We start from the raw sequence: 24,690 nt of genomic DNA, 5'->3' as shown, positions 1-24,690 counted from the left end.
TGACCAGATTAAAGCTAAAATCTATCATAGGTTTATCATGGGTATAACACTGAAAAATATGATGAGCAATCTTGTTAGAAACTTCATCATGTAATTTCTGCACACCTATGCTAATATACCTAGTCAAATTCAATTGTACTTAAATTTAACATACATTATCCAGTTCTAACTATATTACTATCTACTTATATTTTTATCAAAAATTTTCCCTATTAGAGATTTCATTTTGTTTAAATTATTTGAGGTGTGAACCAAAAGCATTTAAGATTAAACAGTAATTAGAATGATTCACACTATTCTAGGAAAATTAATATGAATTTGCAGATTTTCTTTGTTCTTAAAACATACCTGTTATTTTTACTCCTTCCTGTGTTTCAGCTGGTGCACCAACACCAAACTCATTTTCTCCAAAGACTCTGAAGTAGTAGATCGCCCCTTCTTGTAGGTTGGTAACTTTGTAGGAGAGGCGGTTACAATTGTTGGTTACAGAGACCCATGCTTTCTTACTGGCCTCACGTTTTTCTATGTGGTAATTCTTCACTGGTGCTCCACCATCGTTTTCAGGCACATCCCAGGATACCACAGCAGACTCTTTGGTGACATCATGTACAGAAATATTGGCTGGAGGACCAGGAGAATCTAAAACTTTGACAACTAAGGTCAGTGAAGCAGCATTCAAATGATTCTGAATTGTTAATGTGTATTTTCCAGAATCATTTCGGTTGGCATTTTCAATAGTAAGTGAGGTACGAGAGTCCGTGGAATCAATATAAGCTCGAATGCGGAGGTCAGTGTCTGGTTTACTCCATGAGACATTGGGTATTGGTCTTCCTCGGAAAGGCACAGTCATGGTGAATGAGGAACCAGCCTTGACAATCAAGGTCTTCTTCATTTCACTGTCAAGATCAAATACAGGTTCTTCTTCTCTTTCTTTTGCTATCTGGGGATCAGAACTATCGCTGGGATCACTAGCACCCATCTTATTGACAGATCTTACTCTGAAAATATATTCGGCTCCTGTTGTTAGTCCATTTATTGTATATTCTGTGCCTCTTAAGCTCTGAATGGCAATTGTCCAGTCAGTTTCATCGGATGTTTTGTATTCTACAGTGTATCCAGTTATTGGGGCTCCACCATCAAATAAAGGCTTAACCCAGCTAATAGTTATATTTGTCTTGCCAGAGTCTACAACTTTCGGTTTGGATGGAGGAGATGGTAAGAACACTGGATCTTCTGCCCGAATTAAGGGAGATGTTTCACTTGGAAGGCTTAGGCCAGCAGCATTTTCTGCAAAAACCCTATACTCATATTCACATCCTTCCCGGAGTCCTGTTGATTTCACTCTCAAATCATAAACTGGTTTTTTGTTTACACGCACCCATCGTAGACCATTTTTCTCTCGCCTTTCAATGATATATCCAGAGATCTCACTCCCTCCATCGCTCTCAGGTCTCGACCAGCAAAGTGTCATGAACTCTTTGGTCACAGATGTAATTTCCAAAGATGTGGGAGGACTTGGGACTGTAAATGGGTCTAGTGCCTTTACAGCCACACTCTCTAGGGGCTCACCAACACCATATTTATTAACACCTGTTACTCTAAAGATGTATTCATTGCCTTTGAGTAATTTGGTGATTTTACAGGATGTTGTCTTTAACTCTCCTTCACATATTGTCCATGCAAGGCGGCTTGTTTCACGTTTTTCTACAATGTAATGGTCGATACTTGCACCGCCATCTTCTTGGGGCGGTCCCCAGGAAAGAGAGCATTTCTCAGAGGTGAGGCCATTTATCTCAATCGGTCCTGCTGGTGGGCCAGGCTTATCAAGGACTTTGCAATTAACTGCCATAGACCGAGTTCCTGCAACATTCTTCACTGTTAGTACGTACTGCCCAGTGTCTCGTCTGACACAGTCTTTCACTGTTAATGAAGTATGAAAGTCCGTTGAGACAATTTCTGTTCTTGCCCTTTCTTCAATTTCTACACCATCCTTGGTCCAGGAAACTACTGGCAGAGGTCGCCCTGCAATGTCAGCATTTATCTTAAGGACTTCTCCAGCTTTGACAACAATAACATCTCGGAACTTGACATCCATCATAATTCTTGGAGCCTCAACATCGTCTTTAACTGTAATAGGTCCAGTGGATTCAGAGGGTTCACTAACTGAGTCAGCAGCATTCCTTGCAAAAACCCGGAATTCATAACGCTGATCTTCAGTAAGTTCAGTTACTTCAAAGTATGTTTCTTGTACGTTAGTAAAATTGCACTTCAGCCACCGGCCATCTGGTAGTTCTCTACGTTCAATAATGTATCCTGTGATCTTAGCTCCACCATCATAACGTGGTTTAGACCATTTAAGTGACACTGATTTTCTTGTGATATTTGTGACTTCAGGTTGTCCAGGAGGGTCACAGGGATCTCGTGCAGGGACTGGTTCACAAGCTTTACTGCATTTGCCGATTCCAGCAATATTCACAGCATATACACGGTACTCATACATCAGTCCTTCATCAAGGCCGGAGACTTTCATTTGAGTATTGGGGATGAGAATTTTATTTGCTTTTGACCAAAGAATGCTGCTTCTTTCTTTATACTCAAGGTGATATCCAATTACTTGACTTCCTCCATCATTAACTGGTACTTGCCAGCTGACCAGCATGGTAGATTTTGTGGCATGCACAACTTTAGGTGTACCAGGAGGCCCTGGGGGACTGAATGGATACTCTGCAACAACAGCTGAAGATTCACTGTAGGAGCTCTTTCCATAGCGGTTTTCTGCACAAACACGGAACTGATACTCACTCCCTGTTGTCAGACGCACTATTTTAATGGATGTTCTTGCAACTGCTTGTGAAACTACATGCCATGTTGTGGAAGTAGTTTCTCTCTTTTCAACAATATAATTGCTAATTTGGCAGCCACCATCATATTCTGGAGGATTCCAAGAAATAGTTATATTGTCACAGCTAACCTCATCAATATGTATAGGTCCTGGAGGTCCTGGTTTGTCAAGGACAATTACTGTAATAGGAACTGTTATGGACCCAGCACTGTTTGAAACACATAATTCGTAAGTTCCAACATCTTCCCTTGAAGCTTCCTTAATAGACAGTGATGTTACAGTCTTTGAAGAAGTAACATTGACTCTGGTTGTCTCCTTAAGAATCTGGCCATCTTTTTTCCAGCTTATCGTAGCTTGAGGTCTTCCTTTGAATGGAATGTCAATCTTAAGCTGGTCTCTAGCTTTTACATTGAAAGTATTGAAAGGAAGCTCAACTGAAGGCTCTATTTCAATATCCCTTGCAATTACTGGCACTCCGAGTTGTCTTGGATCACTTCTTCCTTTTTCATTAACTGCAGCTACCCTGAAGACATACTCTTCTCCTGTAGTTAGGCCAGATACAGTTGCTTCTAGAGTCTTAACCTGTGTGCAAGTGCTCCATTTCTCACTCCCTTTAGTCTGCATTTCAACTACATAACCAGTAATTTTGCTGCCACCGTCACTTTCTGGTTTTTCCCATTTAATTGTAGCTGTGTTACGAGTCACATCAACAAGAGTTACTCTTCCAGGTGGGAGGGGTGGTTCAGACGCTTTGATGGGCTCAGTTGTTTCAGCTGGCAAACCAATCCCATATTCATTGGACGCCAAGACTCGGAAGTAGTAAGAACATCCTTCTTGTAGATTTTCAATTTTAAAAGTGTTTTTAGTGCAATTGTTTGTCACGGTAGCATATGCTTTCCTTGTAGCTTCTCGTTTTTCGACGATGTAGTTTGTAATCTTAGCTCCTCCATCAATAAGTGGTGGTTCCCAAGACAATGTCACCGAGTCTTTCTTCACTTCTCTTACAGTCAAATTCTCTGGGGCACTTGGTGAGTCAAGAACTCTGACATTAACAAAAGCCGTTTTGGAGCCACTGTTATTTTCTAGTGTCAGATTATACCGGCCACTGTCAAATCTGGTAACATTATCAATGACCAACATTGTATATGAGCTGGTCACCTCAATCTGGGCCCTCTCAGTGAGAATGGCATCAGCCTTTTCCCATTTAACTTCAGGTTCCGGTCGACCTTTGATAGTGACAAATAAGCGTAAAGTAGTACTTGCACGGAGAATGACCACCTTTCTGAGATCAGCATCAAGTTCTATTTCTGGTGGCTCTAGCCGATCTTGAGCAACGACCGAACCAGGTATAGTTGCAGGTTCACCTACACCTTCAGAATTGATGGCACAAATACGGAAATTATATTCAGTATTTTCTTTAAGCTCAGTCACTGTGAACTGCTTTCCTTGTAATCCTGTTGGTGGAGTGCAAGTTGTCCATTCATCAGCAGTGGCTTCTTTGACTTCAATAACATAGCCCTTAACAGGTGCACCACCATCGTAAATTGGCTTATTCCATGCCAGGGAGACAGAGGACCTGGAAGTGTCTGTCACTTTTGGATTACTTGGTGGACCTGGTGGGTACAAAGCATCACATGCACGATAGAAAACAGATGGCTCACTAGGTTCACCCACACCAGCTGCATTTTCAGCAGCAACTCTGAATTCATAGGAATGACCTTCGGTGAGGCCAGTTACCCTCATTCGGAGGTCTGTTAGTGTTTTCTTGTTACACTTGATCCATCTGATGCCTTCCTTATCTCGTTTTTCAAGAATATAACCCTCAATTTCAGCACCTCCGTCATCCACTGGGCGTGTCCATGTTACCACCATAGAATCTTTGGTGATTGCTGAGACTTCAGGTGGTGAAGGAGGACCTGGTGGCTTATAAGGATTACAGGCTATGACAGGCTCAGATTCCAAGGGCTCTCCAATGCCATACTTATTAACAGCCATGACACGGAAAATGTACTCATTACCAGGAAGAAGTTTAGTGACTTTGTAGTTAAGGGCCTGTACCTCAGTTGAAACCTGGGTCCAGGAAAGCCTGCTTGTCTCTCTCTTTTCAATGATGTAATGTGAAATATTAGCACCGCCGTCTTGTAAAGGTGGATTCCATGCCAGGTAACATTTTTCAGCAGTAACCCCAGAAACTTTGAGAGGCCCTTCAGGAGGCCCTGGCCTGTCAAGTACCTTTACAGTGATTGGTATAGACTTTGTACCGCCTACATTGCTCAGTTTCAGAATGTATTGTCCTCCATCAGTACGTATGCAGTCTTTGACAACGAGGCTTGTTTTCTGAATAGTCGATTTGATTTCCATTCTAGCAGCTGTTTCTTCAATCTCTTTTCCATCTTTTAGCCAAACAACATCAGGTATAGGTTTGCCGCGGATATCAGCTTCAAGGACAAAAGTCTCTCCTGCGTGAACAATGATGACATCTCTATATTTTGGATCCAGTGAGGCGTTTGGTGCATCAATTTCATCTCTTGCAGTAATGGCACCCGTGCTTTCAGATGGTTCACTAAAGTTGCCAGCTGCATTTCTTGCAATTACTCTAAATTCAGATCTTTGGTCTTCCACAAGTCCACTCACTGTAAATTCAGTCTCTAATACATTGGTAAAGCTGGCTTTCATCCAACGGCCATCAGGTAGGTCTTTCTTTTCCACAATGTAACCTGTTATTTTGCTACCACCATCGTAGGCAGGTTTCTTCCATGTTAGTGTGACGCTGTTCCTTGTAATAACAATGGCTTCAGGGCGACCAGGTGGGTCACATGGATCACGAGCAACAAAACATTCGGACACTTTGCTAGGCTTACCGATGCCAACAATATTTTCAGCAGAAACTTTGAACTCATACTCAAGGCCTTCATCAAGCCCCGTTGTTTTGAATTTGGTATCTTGAATGGGACTCTTATTTAATTTGATCCATAAAATGCTGTTCTTTTCTTTCTGTTCAAGATGATAGCCAATAACTTTGCTACCTCCATCATTAACTGGCTCATGCCACTGAACAAGCATTTGATCTTTTGAGATTGATGTCACAAAAGGAGTTCCAGGTGGTCCAGGTACTTTAAATGGATATTGTACAACAACTGGTTTAGAATCCAGAGAGGTGCTTTTTCCATACCTGTTTTCAGCAAAAATTCTAAACTGGTATTCTGTGCCTGTTTTCAGTTTGCTTATTTTAATTGTTGTTCTTGCAACTGTTGCTGATACCATCTGCCAAGTGGTAGTGGTTGTATCGCGCTTTTCTACAATGTAGTTGCTTATTTGGCAGCCACCAGTATAGGCTGGAGGTTCCCAAGAGATGACCACAAAGTCTGCACTAACTTCATCAAACCGAACCGGTCCAACTGGAGGTCCAGGCTTTTCCAAAACGATAATGCTGAGATTTTCTGTTGCCTCACCTGCACTATTTGTTGCTGTTATGGTGTATTTTCCAAAGTCATCTTTGTTACTTTCTTTAATGTGCAAAATAGTGGAAGTAGCTGTTTCCTCAATATTTACTCTTGTTGTCTGTTTAAGAGTATCACCATCTTTGATCCATGAAATTTTAGGTCTTGGTCGGCCAATAACTGGAATTTCGATTTTAAGATCTTCTCCAGCTTGGACAGTATATGTGTTAAATGGCAACTTAAGACTAGGCTGTATAGTCAAGTCCTTGGCTATGACCGGAACACCAAGCACTCTTGGATCACTTTTTCCCTTCTCATTGTAAGCCTTGACACGGAACTGATACTCTTGTCCAGAACTCAAACCAGTAACAACTGCATTACAGACTTTGGATTCAGCCACAACACTCCATTTTTCAGTTCCCTTGGGCTGCATTTCAACAACATACCCCAGGATTCTGCTACCACCATCATGTTCAGGTTTCTCCCACATAAGCGACGCACTGGTTTGAGACACGTCAGTGAGTGTAACCTTTCCTGGTGGGGAAGGAGGTTCAGCAGCTTTTACAGCATCAACAGTTTCTACTGGAACACCAACTCCAAATTCATTTTCAGCCATAACTCTAAAGTAATAAATGGATCCTTCTGTAAGATTCTCAACTTTAAAGCTTGTTTTGCTGCATTTATTGCTCACATTAGCATACGCTTTTCTGGTTGACTCACGTTTGTCAATAACATAGTTCTTGATCTTTGCACCTCCATCAATGATGGGTGGTTCCCACACCAGGATGACAGAGTCTTTTTTCACTTCTTTGACTGTCAAATTCTGTGGTGGTCCTGGGGTATCCAGAACTTTCACAGTCACAAAAGCAGATTTAGATCCACTGCTGTTTTCCAGCTTGAGAATATATTTCCCAGCATCATTTCTATCACAGTTATCTATTGATAGATGGGTATAGTTTTCTCCCTTTTCAATTTGAACCTTATCTGTGAATTCACCTTCCTCTCGAGACCAAGTGATCTCAGGTGTTGGACGGCCTTTGAATGGGATGTGAATTCTGGCAGATCCACCAGCTCTTACAACAATCCCTTTCCTCAATTCAGAATCAAGGTCAAGTTCAGGTGCTTCAAGTTTATCTTCTGGTTTCACAGTACCAGGAACTGATGTAGCCTCACCTAAGCCAACTTTATTGAGGGCACAGACTCGTATTTTATACTCTTGGTGTTCAATGAGTTTTGAAATTTCAAATCGAGTGACTTTCAGGCCAGTTGGTGGAGTAACTATTTGCCATTCCTCTTCGTCTGCTTTACAGATTTCTACTACATATCCCAGGATTTCACTGCCACCGTCATAGATGGGTTTACCCCAGGCAACTGTAATTGAATTTTTAGTGGTGTCTACAGCGTGTGCATTGGTGGGTGGGCCAGGTTTAAACACGGGATCGCAAGCCTTATAATAAACTGTCGCTGGACTTGGTTCTCCAACTCCAGCAGCGTTTTCTGCAGAGACTCGGAATTCATACTCATGATCTTCTGTTAATCCCGTCACTCTTAGACGCAAATCCGTAATGCGGCGTTTATTACATTTTATCCACCTAATGCCACTTCTGTCTCTTTTCTCTACAATGTAACCTATAATCTCACTTCCACCATCACTATCTGGACGGTTCCAACAGACAGTCATGGAGTCCTTGGCAATGTTCGTGACTTCCAGGCTTTTTGGTGGTCCAGGGAGCACAAACGGATTTTTCATGAGTACCGGTGCAGATTCCAAAGGCTCTCCAACACCATATTTGTTGACAGCCATTATACGGAAAATATATTCATTTCCTTCTAAGAGTTTGGTTACTTTCAGAGAGTTGGTCACAACTTGGGAAGCCACCACAGTCCAGGCAAGTCGACTCGTTTCTCTCTTTTCAACAACATAGTGAGAAATGTCACTGCCACCATCTTGCAGTGGTGGAGACCAGGTTAAAGTGCATTTTTCAGCAGTGACTCCAGTAACCTGAACTGGTCCTTCTGGAGGTCCCGGTCTATCTAACACTTTCACATTTACCGGGAATGACTTAGAACCTGCAACATTGGAGGCTCTTAAAATATACTGTCCACCATCAATTCTAATGGCATCCTTTATAATAAGTAAAGCCTTGAAATCTGTGTTTTTTATTTCACATCTAGCAGATTCTTCAACTTCTTTATCTCCCCTTAACCACTCAATGGTAGGCAGGGGCTTTCCATGGACATCAGCCTCAAGCCTGAATGTTTCTCCAGCATTCACCACAATTGTGTCTCTGAATTTTGGGTCCATTGAAATTCGTGGGAGTTCAACCTCATCCTTGGCAGTTATTGGTCCGGTACTGTCAGAGGGTTTACTTACTGTACCAGCTGCATTCTTTGCAATGACTCTGAATTCATATCTTTGATCTTCAGTAAGACCTGACACAGTAAATTGAGTTTCAATGACATTTGTGAAACTAGCTTTCATCCAACGACCCTCAGGCAAATCACGTTTTTCTACGATGTAACCTGTAATCATACTTCCACCATCATATACGGGTTTGGTCCATTGTAAAGTGATCTCATTTCTTTTAACAATTATTGCTTCTGGGGTTCCTGGTGGGTCACAGGGATCTCTCGCTACATAGCATTCAGAATTCTTGCTTGCTTTGCCTACACCAACAATATTTTCAGCATAAACTCTGAATTCATATTCAATGCCTTCTTCAAGGTTGACTGCTTTAAACTGGGTGTCATGAATAATAGTTTTGTTGACTTTTGTCCACAAAATACTATTTCTTTCCTTTCTTTCAAGGTGGTAACCTATAACTGGGCTTCCGCCATTATTGATTGGTTCATGCCACTGTACAACCATGGAATCTTTGGAAATGGCTGTGACAAATGGTGTGCCTGGAGGGCCAGGTTCTTTGTAGGGATATTGAGCTACAATTGGACTAGAGTCCAAAGCAAAGCTTTGTCCATATCTGTTTTCAGCAAATATTCTGAATTGGTATTCCGTACCAGTTTTCAGTTTGGTTACTTTGAGTGTAGTTCTGGCAACAGTAGCAGAAACAACTTCCCATACCGTGGTGGTTGTATCTCTTTTCTGAACAATGTAGTTGGTTATCTGGCAACCCCCGGTATATAATGGAGGTTCCCAAGATAATGTAATACTTTCGGCACTGACTTCATCAAATTTAACAGGTCCTTTTGGAGGATCAGGTTTATCTAGAGTTATAATTTCAATGGATGCTGTTTTCTGACCAACAATATTAGCAACTGTGATTCCATACTGTCCACCATCATCCTTATGAGTTTCTTTAATACTGAGTACAGTGAGGTCAAGTGAATCTGTAACATTGACTCTTGTAGTCTGCTTCAGTGGAGCACCGTCTTTCGTCCATGTAATGGTTGGCTTAGGACGTCCAGAAATTGGCACTTCTATTTTCAAATCTTGTCCAACCTGTACACTATAATTATTGAATGCAGGTCTTACATCTGGCTCAATGACCAGATCTTTGGCAACTATTGGAACTGCAAGGGACCTAGGGTCACTTCTCCCCTTTTCATTTACAGCAACAACTCTAAAAAGATATTCTTCTCCCTGAGTTAGGTTGGTAATTACTGCTTCAAGGGACTTGACTCGTGCACACTCTGACCATTTCTCACTGTGTTTAGCTTGCATTTCCACAATATACTGAATTATTTTACTGCCACCATCATGTTCAGGCTTTGTCCAACTCAAGGAGACACTGTTTCTGGTGACATCATCCACAGTTATTTTTCCTGGAGGTTGTGGGACTTCTGCAACCTTAATTGGATCAGCAGTGCGGGCAGGAAGACCAATGCCATACTCATTTTCAGCTGTGACTCTAAAGTAATAACTGCAACCTTCTTGGAGCTGATCAATTTTCCAAGAATTCTTATGGCAATTTGTTACAACTGCAGCATATGATTTTCTTGTGGCTTCGCGTTTCTCAACAATGTAATTTTTTATTTTGGAGCCACCATCCAGCAAAGGAGGTTCCCAGGTAATGGATACTGAGTCTTTTGTGATTTCTGTGACTTTCAGGTTAACAGGTGGACTTGGTGTGTCTAGGACTCTCACAGTAACAAAGGCAGACTTTGTTCCACTGCTGTTTTCTAAGGTGAGTGTATATTTCCCACTATCATATCGGTTGACATTGTCAAGAACAAGGGAGGTGAAACTGCTAGTGACATCAATTATAGCTGCATCTCGGATTTCACCATCCATTTTCCCCCATTTCACTTCTGGTGTAGGACGACCTTTAATAGGAACAAATAACCTTAAGGAGCCACCTGCCCTTATATTTATAATTTTCCTTAGTTCTAGGTCAAGATCAATGTCTGGTGCTTCCAATTTTTCTTCCACTAGAATAGGTCCAGGGACATCAGCATGTTCTCCAACTCCAGCTTTATTAACAGCACAGATGCGGAAGTTGTACTCATGCTTTTCCAACAGCTTCTCTACTTCTAAGTTTGTTTTATTGATTCCAGTTGGTGGAGTGCACATTGTCCATTCACCAACACTCACATCACATTGTTCAACAATGTATCCTTGAATTTCACAGCCACCATCATATATTGGTTTGCTCCAAGAAAGGAAGACAGAAGATCTGGTAATATCTGTGACTTTTGGATTGTTTGGGGGTCCTGGTTTATAAATGGGATCACAAGCCTTTTGGTAAGCTGAAGGTGGGCTTGGTTCACTAAGTCCAGCAGCATTCTCAGCTGACACTCTGAATTCATAACTGTGATTTTCTATGAGTCCAGTTACCCTCAAGCGCAATTCCCCAATCAAACGTTTGTGGCATCTTGTCCATCGAATGCCCTCTTTATCTCGTTTTTCAAGAACATATCCAAGAATTTCACTGCCACCATCAGAAGCTGGCCTTTCCCATACAACAATCATTGAGTCCTTGGTCACTGCCGTGATTTCTGGAGCCTTTGGTGCATCTGGTACTACAAATGGATTCTTAGCAATTACTGGCTCAGATTCAAGAGGTTCACCAACACCATATTTGTTTACAGCCATTATACGAAACATATATTCATTGCCTTCAAGAAGCTTAGTCACCTTGCAGCTGAGAGTTTGCACATTGGCATCAACCACAGTCCAAACTAAGCGGCTGGTTTCTCTCCTTTCCACAATATAATTTATGATATCACTCCCACCATCCTGTAGTGGGGGTTTCCAAGCCAGTGTGCATTTTTCTGCTGTAACTCCTGTTATAACAACAGGTCCTTCAGGTGGCCCTGGTTTATCAAGAACTTTGACATTTACAGTAACCGATCTCTCGCCTGCAACATTTTTGGCCGTCAGTATGTAATTTCCACTGTCAACACGTACTGCATCCTTTACACTGAGACTGGTGGCAAAGTCAGTGCTCTTTATTTCTAATCGAGTTGTATTTGATAGCTCCTGATCACCTTTTATCCATTGAGTAGTTGGTATTGGTTTGCCACGAACATCTGCATCAATCTTGAAGAATTCACCAGCATGGACCACAATTGTTTCTTTGTATTTGGGATCCATACTTATTCGTGGTGGATCTACCTCATCTCTTGCTGTTATTGCTCCTGTGCTTTCTGATGGCTCGCTCAACACGCCTGCAGCATTTCGAGCTATAACCCGGAACTCATACCTATGATCTTCAACTAGGCCAGTTACTTCAAATTGAGTGTCAATGACATTTGTAAAACTAGCTTTCATCCAACGGCCCTCAGGTAGTTCTTTCTTCTCAACAATATAACCAGTGATCTTGCTTCCGCCATCATAGGTGGGTTTCTTCCACTGAAGAGTCACAGAATTCCGTGTGACAATGATTGCCTCTGGCCGCCCTGGTGGATCACATGGGTCACGAGCTACGTAGCATTCTGACACTTTGCTTGGCTTGCCAATGCCCACAATGTTCTCTGCAGAGACTCTAAATTCATATTCAATGCCTTCCTCAAGGCCAGTTGTTTTAAACTTGGTTTGAGGAATAGGCGTTTTATTCAACTTAACCCAGAGGATGCTATTTCTTTCCTTGCGTTCTAGATGATAGCCAATGACTTTGCTACCTCCATCATTGACTGGCTCGTTCCATCGTACTTCCATGCTGTCCTTGGAGGAGAGCGTTACAAATGGTGTGCCAGGAGGACCAGGAACTTTAAATGGATACTGAGCTACAATAGGCTCTGAATTGAGGTAGGTGCTCTTTCCATATCTGTTTTCAGCTGCAATCCTAAACTGATATTCACATCCAGTCTTTAATCTGCAAGCTTTTATTGTTGTCCTTGCAACAGTAGCTGACACAATTTGCCAGGTGGTTGTGGAAGTGTCCCGTTTTTCTACAATGTAATTATTGATAGAACTTCCACCATCATATTTAGGTGGGCCCCAGGAAAGAGTAATACTATCAGCCGTCACTTCATCTATTTTAACTGGTCCAGTTGGAGGCCCTGGTTTGTCAAGAACAACAATATTAAGAATTTCAGTGGCTTCACCAGCTGAGTTTGTCAGTTTAACCGTGTAATGTCCAACATCTTCTCGGCAGGCTTCCTTTATTGTCAATAATGAATTATTTTCTGTGCTCTCTGCATTTACTCTAGTTGTCTGCTTCAGTGGCACCTCATCTTTAAGCCAGGTTACAGCTGGTGGAGGACGTCCAACGAATGGAACATCAACTTTTAGGTCTTCACCTGCCAGTACAGTGAAAGTATTGAAGAGGAGTTTGAAGGCTGGTGGAATGACAAGATCTTTGGCAATTACTGGCACACTCAGTTGTCTAGGATCACTGATGCCCTTTTCATTCTGAGCTGAAACACGGAAAGAGTATTCTTCACCCTGAATTAATCCAGTTATAGTGGCTTCAGTGACTTTGACCGTGGCACACGTGACCCATTTGTCACTGCCTTTGCTCTGCATCTCTACAATATAGCCTAGAATTCGGCTGCCTCCATCATGCTCTGGTTTCTCCCAAGAAAGCGACACACTGTTTCTTGTGACATCCACCAAAGTTATTTTGCCTGGAGGAAGAGGTCGTTCTGATGCTTTCACAGATTCTGCAGTTTCAGCAGGCAGTCCGATGCCGTATTCATTTTCAGCAAGAACCCTGAAATAGTAACTGCAGCCTTCTTGAAGCTGGTCTACCTTCCAGGAAGTCTTGTGGCAATTTGTTGCAACAGTTGAATATGCTTTTCTTGTTGATTCCCGCTTTTCAACAATGTAGTTCTTTATTTTTGAACCTCCATCAATGAGAGGAGGCTCCCATGTCAACGTGACAGATGTCTTAGTGACCTCCTTTACCTTCAGATCCTGTGGAGGGCCTGGTGTATCCAGTACTCTAACATTGACAAATGCAGATTTGCTGCCTGAGCTGTTTTCTAAGGTTAGTATGTATTTGCCACTGTCGAATCTGTTTACATTTCCAACAATAAGCAGGGTGTAAGAGCTTGTGGAATCAATGCTGGCTTTATCCAAAGATTCTCCATGTTCCCGGCTCCACTTCACCTCAGGCGCAGGCCTGCCTTTGATTGTAACAAAAAGTCTCAGGGTACAACAAGCTCTTATAGTAACAACTTTGCGCAGGTCAGCATCCAGTTCAATCTCTGGAGGCAGCAACCTGTCTTCAGCCTTTGGAGTTCCAGGAACAAGTGCAGGTTCTCCAATTCCTTCAGAATTCATGGCATAGATTCGGATTTTATACTCCTGATTCTCTATGAGATTGGTGATGGTGTAAGAAGTTGCCTTGAGTCCAGCTGGTGGAGTGACAATCTGCCATTCATCTTCCTCTGGAAGGGCAATCTCCACCATATACCCGGTGATTTCTGAGCCGCCATCATAGATGGGTTTATTCCAAGCAATTGAAATGGATGATCTGCTTGAATCTAGAACACGTGGGTTACCTGGTGGGCCAGGTTTAAACACAGCATCACAAGCCTTATAAAATGGACTGGTAGAGCTTGGTGCACTAATTCCAGCAGCATTCTCAGCCATAATCCTGAACTCATATTCATGTCCTTCGGTCAGTCCAGACACTTTAAATCTTAAATCAGTAACAGTTTTTTTGTTGCATTTCACCCAGCGTTGCCCAGCTTTATCACGCCGTTCCACAATATAGTTTATGATTTCACTTCCGCCATCAGAATCAGGATGTCCCCAGCAGACAACCATTGAATCTTTAGTAATAGTTGTGACTTCAGGGTTTTTGGGTGGATCAGGGGGTCCATAAGGATCCACTGCAAGCACAGGTTCTGATTCCAGTGGCTCTCCGACCCCATATTTATTTACTGCCATAACGCGGAAGATGTATTCATTGCCTTTCAAAAGTTTAGTAACCTTTAGTTTTGTTACTTGGACTTCTGCGGCTACATTTGTCCATGCCAATCTGCTGGTTTCACGTTTCTGAACCACATAATGATCAATTTTGGCACCTCCATCATCCAGGGGAGGCAACCAGGACAATACACATTTTTCTGATGTCACATCGGATACAACTAAAGGTCCTTCCGGTGGGCCTGGTCTATCAAGAACTTTGACATTGAAAATATGTTTGGCAAAACCCCCAGGATTAGTTGCTGTAAGGGTATAGGCACCACCATCCCTTCTTGATGAATCCTTGTTTACCAGATTAGTAGAGAAATCTGCAATTTTTATTTCTAATTTCCCTGTGCCTTCCAGTTCCTTTCCATCTTTGGTCCATTCCATTGTTGGAGGAGGGCGACCTGAAACATCAGCTTCCAGCTTGAATGCTTCACCTGCTTTCAGTATAATTGTGTCCTTAAACCTAATATCCACCATGATCCTTGGTGCTTCAATGTCATCCCTGCACGTGATAGCATCTGATGGCTCAGATGGTGGACTAATAGCACCAGCAGCATTTTTGGCAATCACGCGGAATTCATATGCAGCATCTTCTGTTAGGCCACTGACTGTAAATTCATTCTCCAAAATGTTGCTGAAGTTGGCCTTCAGCCACCGTCCATTAGGAAGGTCTCTCTTTTCAACTATATAACTAGTAATTTTAAAGCCTCCAGTATATTCAGGCTTAGCCCATTTAAGTGTCACGGTGTGTCTAGTAATATTAAGAGGAACTGGTTTCCCAGGTGGATCGATGGGATCCAAAGCAAGCGTGGGTTCAGATGGCTTGCTCGGCTTGCTTTTGCCTGCCATGTTTTCTGCAATCACTCGGAACTCATAAGCAATACCATCTGTAAGTCCAGTTGATTTGAAAATGTTGCCTGGTACTAATGCTTTGCTCACGGTCTGCCAGAGTATACCATTTCGTTCTTTTCTTTCAATGTGGTATCCTAAAATGGGGCTTCCACCATCAGAGAGAGGTTCATGCCAGCTAATTGTCATTGAGTCCTTGGTAACTGCAGTTACCTGAGGGGTACCAGGAGGCCCAGGAACCTTAAATGGATAATTGGCAACTACTGATGCGGATGTGATGCCTGGTCCAACTCCATATCTATTTTGAGCTTTTACCCGGAATTGATATTCCACTCCGGTAGTAAGGCGGGTGGCTTTATAGGTAGTGCGTATAACAGTGCTTGCTAATTCAGTCCATGTAGTACTGTCAGTCTGTCGTATTTCTACTACATAGTTGCTTATTGGTACACCTCCATCGTTCTCAGGTGGGTCCCAAGAGAAGGTTACAAAATCAGATGAAACTTCATCGAATTTGATTGGTCCAGTCAGTGGTCCTGGAATATCATGGACTTGAATGGTGATGACATCACCAACCTCTCCTACAATGTTCCTTGCAGTTAATGGATAGGGCCCACTATCACTTCTTACACACTCATTGATATTTAAGATGGTTGACGTCGCTGTATTTTCAATATTAACTCTCTGTGTCTGTTTAAGAATCTGGTCTCCTTTTTTCCATGTCACTGTGGGCTTTGGTCGACCAAGCACTGGGATTTCTACTTTGATATTGTCACCAGCTCTGGCAATGACTAATTTCTGATAAATGCCACGGAGATCCAATTCTGGGAGCATTGTCTGCTCCTTGACAATGACAGGTCTGCTTTCTCTAGGGGCACTTCGCCCTGCACTGTTCACTGCCATCACTTGGAAGGTGTACTCTTCCCCTTCAGTGAGATTCTTCACCACACATTCTAACCCTTTCACGGTTGTAATGTGGGTCCACTGGTCAGAGCCTTTTCTCTGGGCTTCAATCACATAGCCAGTGATCTTACTGCCACCATCGTGTTTTGGTTTGGGCCATGCCAGGCTGACCGTGCTCTTGGTTATGTCCATGATGTTCAGACTTTCTGGGGGTAAAGGTGCTTCGGAGGCTTTCACAGGTTCTGTTGTTTCTGTTGGGACACCAATTCCGTATTCATTCTCTGCCATCACTCTGAAGAAGTATTCACATCCTTCGGTCAAGCCAGTAACTTTGTATGTGCATTTATGGCACTTAGTGGAGACTGTGGTGTAAGATTTTCGTGTTGCTTCTCGTTTCTCCACAATATAGTTTGTTATACGTGAGCCCCCATCTACCAGAGGGAGGTCCCAGTGCAGGGTGACACTGTCCTTTGTGATGTCAGTAGGCCTCAGGTTAAGAACGGGTCCTGGTGTATCCAAGACTCTGACGTTGACAAAGCCACTTTTCTTCCCAGCAGGATTTTCGATAGTCATCACAAATTTACCGGTGTCATATCTGTTACATTCTGGGATAATCAGAAGAGTGAATGATTCTGTGTTTTCAATGTTTGCTCGGGTTTTAAGGTTGATATCATCTTTGGTCCATGTCACTTCAGGAGCAGGGCGACCTTTGATTGGCACAAATATTCTAATACTGAGTCCGGCTCTAACAACAAGGGTTCTTCGAAGCTCAGCATCTAGTTCGAAATCAGGAGCCATTTCCCTTTCCACAATTTCTACATCTGGAACCAGTGCTGGCTCCCCAACACCTGCATCATTGATGGCACTGATTCTAAAATTGTATTTTTCTTTAGTCTGAAGATCAGGGACAACAAACTCAGTGATTCTGAGGGCAGTTCCTGTGGTATCTTTTATCCAGGCCTCCTCTCCTACTTTTTGATGCTCTACAATATAGCCAGTGATTTCAAGTCCACCATCATAATGAGGCTTGCCCCATGCTAAAGAAGCAGATTTCTTCGTAGTATCAGTGACACGTGCATTTGAAGGTGGTCCTGGAGGATCTGAAAGGAAACCAAGACACAAAAATATATATTAAGAGTTTGACTTTTAGCTAAATTATATAAAATATTTGCACCCTCAAATGAGCTGTGTTGAAAAAGGTAAATACTAACATGCTGCATCTTTCATTAAAACAAGATTCGAAGCCTCACTAGGTGGACCAATTCCTGCTCTGTTTTCTGCACTGACGCGGAATTCGTAGGAGTTTCCTTCCTGAAGTCCGGTGACTTTGCACCTGAGGTCGGAAACTGGTGTCTTGGTTGCTCTCACCCATCGCAAGCCTTTCTTTTCTCTCCTTTCCACATGGTATCCTGTGATCTCACTACCACCATCATCAGCTGGTCTTTTCCAACTGACAGTGGCAGTGTTTTTAGTGACATTCGATACCTCTGGTTTTTCAGGAGGGCCAGGGGGACCTGAAAAGGAAGCAAATTTATGAGAAACCCTGTTCCCTAAACTCTGCCGTAAGTATTAACAGATCAATTCCCTTACATGCTGTACGTACCAAATCTGTCTACCATTTTGACAGGTTCAGACTCTACAGGTTCTCCTTTGCCATACTGGTTTACAGCCGAGACCCGGAAGAGGTACTCATTTCCTTGGATAAGTTTGGTTGCCACATGCCTGCAAGACTGAATATCTTCAGCAACCACTGTCCACAAGAGTCGGCTGGTTTCCCTCTTTTCAAGCACATAGGACTTAATTGGCGAGCCGCCATCTTCCAAGGGAGGTGTCCATGTCAGCGTTGCTTTTTCAGCAGAAACATTACTGATTTCAATGGGACCTGGGGGACCAGGTACATCGAGAACGGTTACCTTCACGTGTTCCTCCTTCGTGCCAAAAGGATTGGTAGCAGTGATGGTGTATTCACCAGCATCTTTTCTAGTGGCATACTTGACAGCAAGCATGGAAGATGTTGGGGTGGAAGTGATCTGAACGACATCTGATAGTCTAATGTCTTTTCCTGCCTTGGACCAGCTTGACTTTGGAAGGGGTTTGCCAAGAATGCTAATGGCGCTCAAAACAATGGTCTCTCCTGCTTTCACTGTTAGCCCATCTTTTATCATAGGATCAAGGACAATGGTTGGTGCCTCTGCAAAGAAAAAAATTAAATTTTAATCTCAAAAGGAAGGAGGCTTAAGTTGATGTTTTATGTGCACAAAAAGTAAAATAGACCTACCATATTCATCCTTGCAAATAATGGTTCCTGTACTTTCTGATGGAGCACTGATAGCACCTGCTGTATTCTTTGCTCTAATTCTGAATTCATATTTTCCACCTTCCACAAGGTCAGTTACAGTAAAGGCACAATCAGGGACATTAACATGGTTAGCTTTCATCCAAGATTTGGAGGGTAGGTCCCGCTTCTCCACTATGTATCCAGTCAACTTATGACCACCATCGTATTTGGGCTCAGTCCAAATGAGAGTCACCGAGTTCCTTGTTACACTGATAACCTCAGGCTTGCCAGGAGGATCTAAAACATGGGGGGAAAACAGTCAAATACCAACGCTTTTTTTCATGCAGAAAATGCACCTGGGTTTTCCTTCATATAATGACTTACCAATGGGATCAAGTGCCACGACTGGCTCTGATGGCAGGCTTGGCTTGCCTACTCCTGCTAAGTTGATCGCCATCACTCGGAATTCATATTCCAGACCTTCAGTTAATCCTGTCACTCTGAACTCTTTCATCCTAATAGGAGTCTTGTTAGCTCTCTTCCACAAAAGGCTGTTTCTTTCCTTGAACTCGATATGATACCCTACAAGAGACCCAGTGATGTGTCAATTCAGATAGAACTTCCAAATGTAGCCTGATTTTGAAATATATGTGTTTTTGCTCAAATAACTTATATATGGATATGTGAGATAATCATTCTTGCTAACATCTATACTTTTTTTTAATTTTTACTATTTTTAAAATTTAAATTCTTTATTGTTTAAAGTATTACAGATGTCTCCTAACATCTACACTTTTATTACCTAGGCATAATGCCATTTTTTTCCTCTGGGAACATGCATATTTATTTATTATACCTTTTGTTGAAAAATTTTAACTTACAAAAAATGATATTATCACTAAGAAAGCCTTTCTTTATAAACTATTATATTATGAGGGTTTCAATGAAATTAAGCATTAGCTTAATGAATTAGTTTAATTAATGCTTAATGTACTGAATGCTGATGTACTGAAAGGAAAATACGCATGGGCAGACAGTGCCATATAAATAAGGAGCACACATTCAACTTGTTTTCAGGGAGGAAGGTTTGGAGGGAACATTAATGTGAAAGCTGTAGAATAAGAGTGAAATAAATACCTGTAATTGGAGAGCCACCGGTTTTCCTGGGGTCTGTCCAAGTTAGAGATACCGAATCGTGTCTGACATCCACAATATTGGGAGGTGGGGGAGCATCGGGCACATCTGGAAAATATATGGTAATGGAAGATTTATAATAAGAAACTTCCTCAAAACCACATTTTGCTTTATATTTTCTGATATTGAGACACTCACCAAAAGGATGTTTAGCAACAATTGGCTCCGACTTCAGGCCCTCTCCCACACCGTATTTGTTTTCGGCACTGACCCTGAAGGTGTACTCCATACCCTCATGAAGCCTGGTTACTCTAAAGGTGGTTTTCTGGACAGCCGAGGCACATGTCACCCACTTGTTGTTTACAGAATCTCTCTTCTCCAGGATATAGTTGGTGATTTCAGAGCCTCCGTCGTCTTTTGGAGGACCCCACTTTAAGGTTATGGCTTCTGCTGTGACCTCATCAAATTTGATTGGCCCAGTGGGGATGCCAGGTTTGCCAACAACTTTTATAGAGAGAGTTCCTTCCTTCGTGCCAGCGACATTTTTCAGTGTGATCGTGTATTTTCCAGCATCAGATTTTTGGCAGTCACGTACTACAAGGGTTGTGTTCACTGCAGATGACTCAACACTGACTCTTGTGTCAGTTGCTAGAGGATCTTCCCCTTTCTTCCAGGACACCGATGGAGCTGGCTTGCCTTTTATGGGGATCTTAAGACGGAAGTTGCTGTTTTCTTTGGCCAAGTAGCACAAATCAGGTAGATCCTTTAAGTCAAGGTCAGGAGCCACTGGAAAACAGCAGAGATACATTTTTATTTTTAAGACCAGCAATTAACTTTTTATATTGCTACAGTTTGTAAAGAAGTTATATAGAAGTCAGTGAGTAAGGCTTAAGAGTGTATTTTTGCTGACAATAAAGAGAAAATGAAGGTGCAGGGCAAAAGGCTTACCAACATCATCCTTTGCCACGACAATGATTTCGCTTGGCGTTCCTTCTCCATTTTCATTCTCAGCACTCACCCTGAAGGTATATTCCTTCCCTTCAATCAAATCTTTTGCAAAGTACTGTAAGTTTAATGCTTTCATAACTCGTTGCCACTTATTTTCTTCAGTTAGGAAATCAACTACATATCCGGTAATTCTACTTCCACCATCGCTGCGAGGCTTTTTCCAGCCGATGGTACAAGATGACTTATTTACAGATCTCACTTTCAGATCCACAACTGGTCCAGGGGTTTCTAAAGCAAAGGAGAAATGGTAAGTCTAAGCCCCAGATAACCAAGGTAAGATGCCACTCAAAATGACAGGGCAGCATCTCGTTTGCTCACCGGAAGCTTTGACGGCATCACGTGTTTCACCAGGATCTCCAATGCCGTACTCATTTTCAGCAAACACTCTGAAGAAGTAGGACTTTCCCTCCTCCAATTTAGATACCCTGAAGCTTGTTTTGGGGCACTCAGTTGCCACTGTAGACCAGGATTTCCTCTCTGCATCACGTTTTTCTACCACATAGTTAATGATGGGGCTTCCACCATCAATAATGGGAGGATCCCAAGTAATATAAGCAGAATCTTTGTTTATTTCCTTTACAGTCACATTGACAGGTGGCCCAGGAGTATCTGGTAAATGGTAAGGAAGAAATAAATATGTAAAAAAGGTATAGAATTGCATTTTTAGCATGTATGATTTTGTTTCAAACCAACTCACCCAGCACTTTCACCACAATGGTATATTCCTTTTTACCACAGCTGTTCTCCAGAGTCAAGATATATTTTCCTGCATCATATTTGTTCACATTTTCACAGCGCAAGAAAGTGTCAAAGTCAGTTGACTTTATGTCCAGTCCAATCCTTTCTCTCAGATTGGCACCTGGTTTAGACCAAGTTATCTTTGGAGGTGGGCGTCCTTTTACTGGTACATATAGTCTCAATGTAACTCCAGCACGTAATATAATTGTCTTCCTCAAATCAGCATCCAGTTCTCCCTCAGGTGGAACTGTTTAATTTTGGAGTGAAGAAAGTTAAATAATTTAATGGGTCAAACATATTTCCAAAGATTGGACTTAACCACTTCTAAAATACATTTCTTTTCTAGAACTGATTTCTTGTTCTTAAAAAAAAAAATCCTTAATATAATCCTCAAAACTTTTGTCAACAATTTCAATACTCTATAGCAATTGTTGATCTTACTATTTTCCAATATCCTGTAGGCTAAACCCAATTTTCCCTGGAGGATCTTCTCATACACCTTCCATACTCTCACACTCTGCATATTAAAAGTAAATGATTGGTTCTTGGCTCTCTTCTGCTCTTATTTTTCTTTTCTATATTCAGTGAAAGCACTCTGTTATAGACTCTGACTCTCTTTATTTTATTGTAGGAATAAAAGTACATAGGGGATGAGAGAGAAGTAATTCAAAATGAAGGAAGAGTTGGTTATGGACCAGAGTGAATAGAAAAGTTAAGACAGATAGTCTTCCAATCCATATTTATGGAAAAGGGTGGGCTAGAAGAGAAAATAAAAACCTGTAAGAATAATAGCTCACTGCTTGGTTAAAAAAATATCTCCTTAGTCTCAGAATAAAATTCCTATATTCCAGACTCTTTTGAAGACATGTCATTCTCATGTAAGTATGAAAAGCTTTTCAAAACCACAAATCACTTTGCATTCCATTTGGCCTGTTATACAATACCACAAATTACCAACCCAGCTCTCCAAAAATGTACTCCTAGAATTACCAACTCCAAAGCCTATAAACAAATAAATGTACAAAAGGGAGTTCTATACCGCCCCCCTCCCTGCCCCCTTACAATATGACTGAAGAGAAAGCTCGATGTATTCTTTCTGGTAGTACTTACTTAGGATGTCCTTTGGACAGTGATTGTCTGGCACATCACTGGGGTCACTGTATCCAACCTTATTAACGGCATACACGCGGAACTGATACTCTATGTTTTCCATCAGGCCGGTTACCTCAAAGCGGGTTTTCTGTAGCTTATCCGGTAAATTGCACCTCACCCAGTTATCAGAGTCAGCTCGTTTTGCTTCAACAAGGTAACCAATGATAGGGCTACCACCATCATAGGCAGGCTTGCCCCAAGAAAGACTCACAGAGCTACGGGTTGTATCATACACTTTAGGAAAAGCTGGTGGGCCAGGAGGATCTGAGGATAAATAATAAAAAAATTTTTTTTTTCATTAAAACCTCACTCCTGGTTGTTTAAAGTTGATTACAACACAGGATAAGAGACTCTTTCATGAAAACTTACACAGAGGGTCCTGAGCGTAAGCAGCTTTGGATGCATCACTGGGCTTGCCTGGGCCAGCCTTATTTATGGCTGTAACTCGAAACTCGTATTCAGTGCCTTCTTGGAGACCTGTTGCTTTGATAGTTCTTTCTATGACAGGTTTCCTGTTGACCTTAGTCCAGTTAACTGCCTGGGTTTCCCGCTTTTCAACCAAATAGCCAGTGATGGGTGAGCCGCCATCATCTGCTGGTGGTTTCCAGCTTACTGTCATGTGATCTTTGGTTATGTTGCTAATGACAGGAGGATCACAGCGTCCTGGTGGGTCTGCAGAGAGTGATGGAAATGTTAATAGCCCGTCTAAAAGGTAACACTGAAAAAAGTAAAATGAAAAGCCACAGGAAAATGTTCCTACCATAAGGGTTTTTAGCAATTGCTGGTTCAGTTAAGATTGGATCGCCCACTCCGTATTTATTTTCAGCACAAATTCGGAACTGGTACTCGTGGCCCTCTATCAGTTTCTCCACACTGCAGCTGGTGATGGGCACAGTCGCAGAGACCTGGGCCCAGTTGGGTCTGCTTGTTTCACGTTTGTCAACAATATAGTTGGTGATTTCTGAGCCTCCATCTTCAAGAGGAGGTTCCCAAGAAAGCATTGCACGGTCCGAATACATTTTGTTGATTTTAACAGATGCCGGAGGACCTGGTTTATCTGAAAGAACAAGGGAGAAAAGTGAAGTCTTTCACGAACACTCGTGAAATGGGGCATGAGGAGAATGGAGGTCTGGAAACCTGGGCTGCAGTCTTTATATTGTCATTAACCTCCCATATGACCTTGGAAGTCACTTAATTTTTCAAAACCACAATTTCCTCACATGTGAAATTAGGTAACTGCAATATGTAATCTCTAATGCTCTTTTCAGCCCTAAAATGCTGTTGTTCTGTGATGAGAATAATTCTATGACTACAAAATATACATTAGGATATGCACCTTCCCTCATTATTATTTTGTAAATTCTGTTGCATCACATTAGCCAAAATAAAACGAGATTCTAGTTAAGCGCTTTAATTACCTAACACTTTAAGCTTAATGGTGGCTGATTTGGAACCACTTGGATTTTCGGCAGTAATGGTATAGTCTCCTGAGTCCTTTCGGTTCACGCTGAACAGCTCCAAGGTGCACAGGTTCCGCTTCCTGGCCATTTTGATGCCTTCTGCTGGTTTTAGCAGTGTGTCATCCTTCTTCCAAGAGACTGTTGGTGTTGGTTTCCCAAAAACAGTAGCATCCAGGCAGACATTAGTTCCAGCTTTGACAGTAAGCAAAGATTTCATAGACAAACCCAGTTCTATCCTGGGAGGAACTGGAAAAAAAAAAGAAAAGGATTTAATACGTGCAAAGCTATATTATATGTCATAATAAAAGTGGGAAATTCATATACTCTGTCTTTCAAGACAGAATTTTTAGAAGTAACATATTAAGAAATGCAGGCTTAAGGTAGAAATTCGATCATGCTGAAAATATAAAGAAAAAAACAAAGATCACTTACAATGCCAACATCCTGAAATTTTCACTATAATCATTTTTTGGGGGGTCATATTTCTGTGAAAGTGTATGGTTGAAAGGATATGGTCTTTTAGTTTAATTGCTATTTTTAGTTTAACATGTGATTAAGATTCTCCA

At 41.9% G+C, this 24,690-nt stretch overlaps 1 protein-coding gene across 1 annotated transcript in view; it reads right to left on the bottom strand.

Moving 5' to 3' along the window:
- The window catches only part of TTN (titin), a gene marked incomplete at its 5' end in the record, with an annotated part of 276,293 nt that overhangs the window by 34,467 nt on the left and 217,136 nt on the right, over positions 1–24,690 (bottom strand). Inside the window, 14 exons of the mRNA XM_079783141.1 lie at positions 349–17,454; positions 17,566–17,868; positions 17,958–18,545; positions 18,633–18,929; positions 19,017–19,214; positions 19,770–19,874; positions 19,965–20,552; positions 20,715–21,002; positions 21,093–21,383; positions 21,472–21,759; positions 22,623–22,928; positions 23,034–23,336; positions 23,425–23,721; positions 24,083–24,370. Coding sequence (XP_079639267.1) covers positions 349–17,454; positions 17,566–17,868; positions 17,958–18,545; positions 18,633–18,929; positions 19,017–19,214; positions 19,770–19,874; positions 19,965–20,552; positions 20,715–21,002; positions 21,093–21,383; positions 21,472–21,759; positions 22,623–22,928; positions 23,034–23,336; positions 23,425–23,721; positions 24,083–24,370 — 21,246 coding nt within the window. The remainder of the gene's footprint in view (positions 1–348; positions 17,455–17,565; positions 17,869–17,957; positions 18,546–18,632; positions 18,930–19,016; positions 19,215–19,769; positions 19,875–19,964; positions 20,553–20,714; positions 21,003–21,092; positions 21,384–21,471; positions 21,760–22,622; positions 22,929–23,033; positions 23,337–23,424; positions 23,722–24,082; positions 24,371–24,690) is intronic.

This window comes from Cnephaeus nilssonii, assembly GCF_951640355.1.
Source record: "Cnephaeus nilssonii genome assembly, chromosome: 10".
Classification (NCBI taxonomy): Eukaryota; Metazoa; Chordata; class Mammalia; order Chiroptera; family Vespertilionidae; genus Cnephaeus; species Cnephaeus nilssonii.
This window is presented reverse-complemented; position numbering and strand designations above follow the sequence as displayed.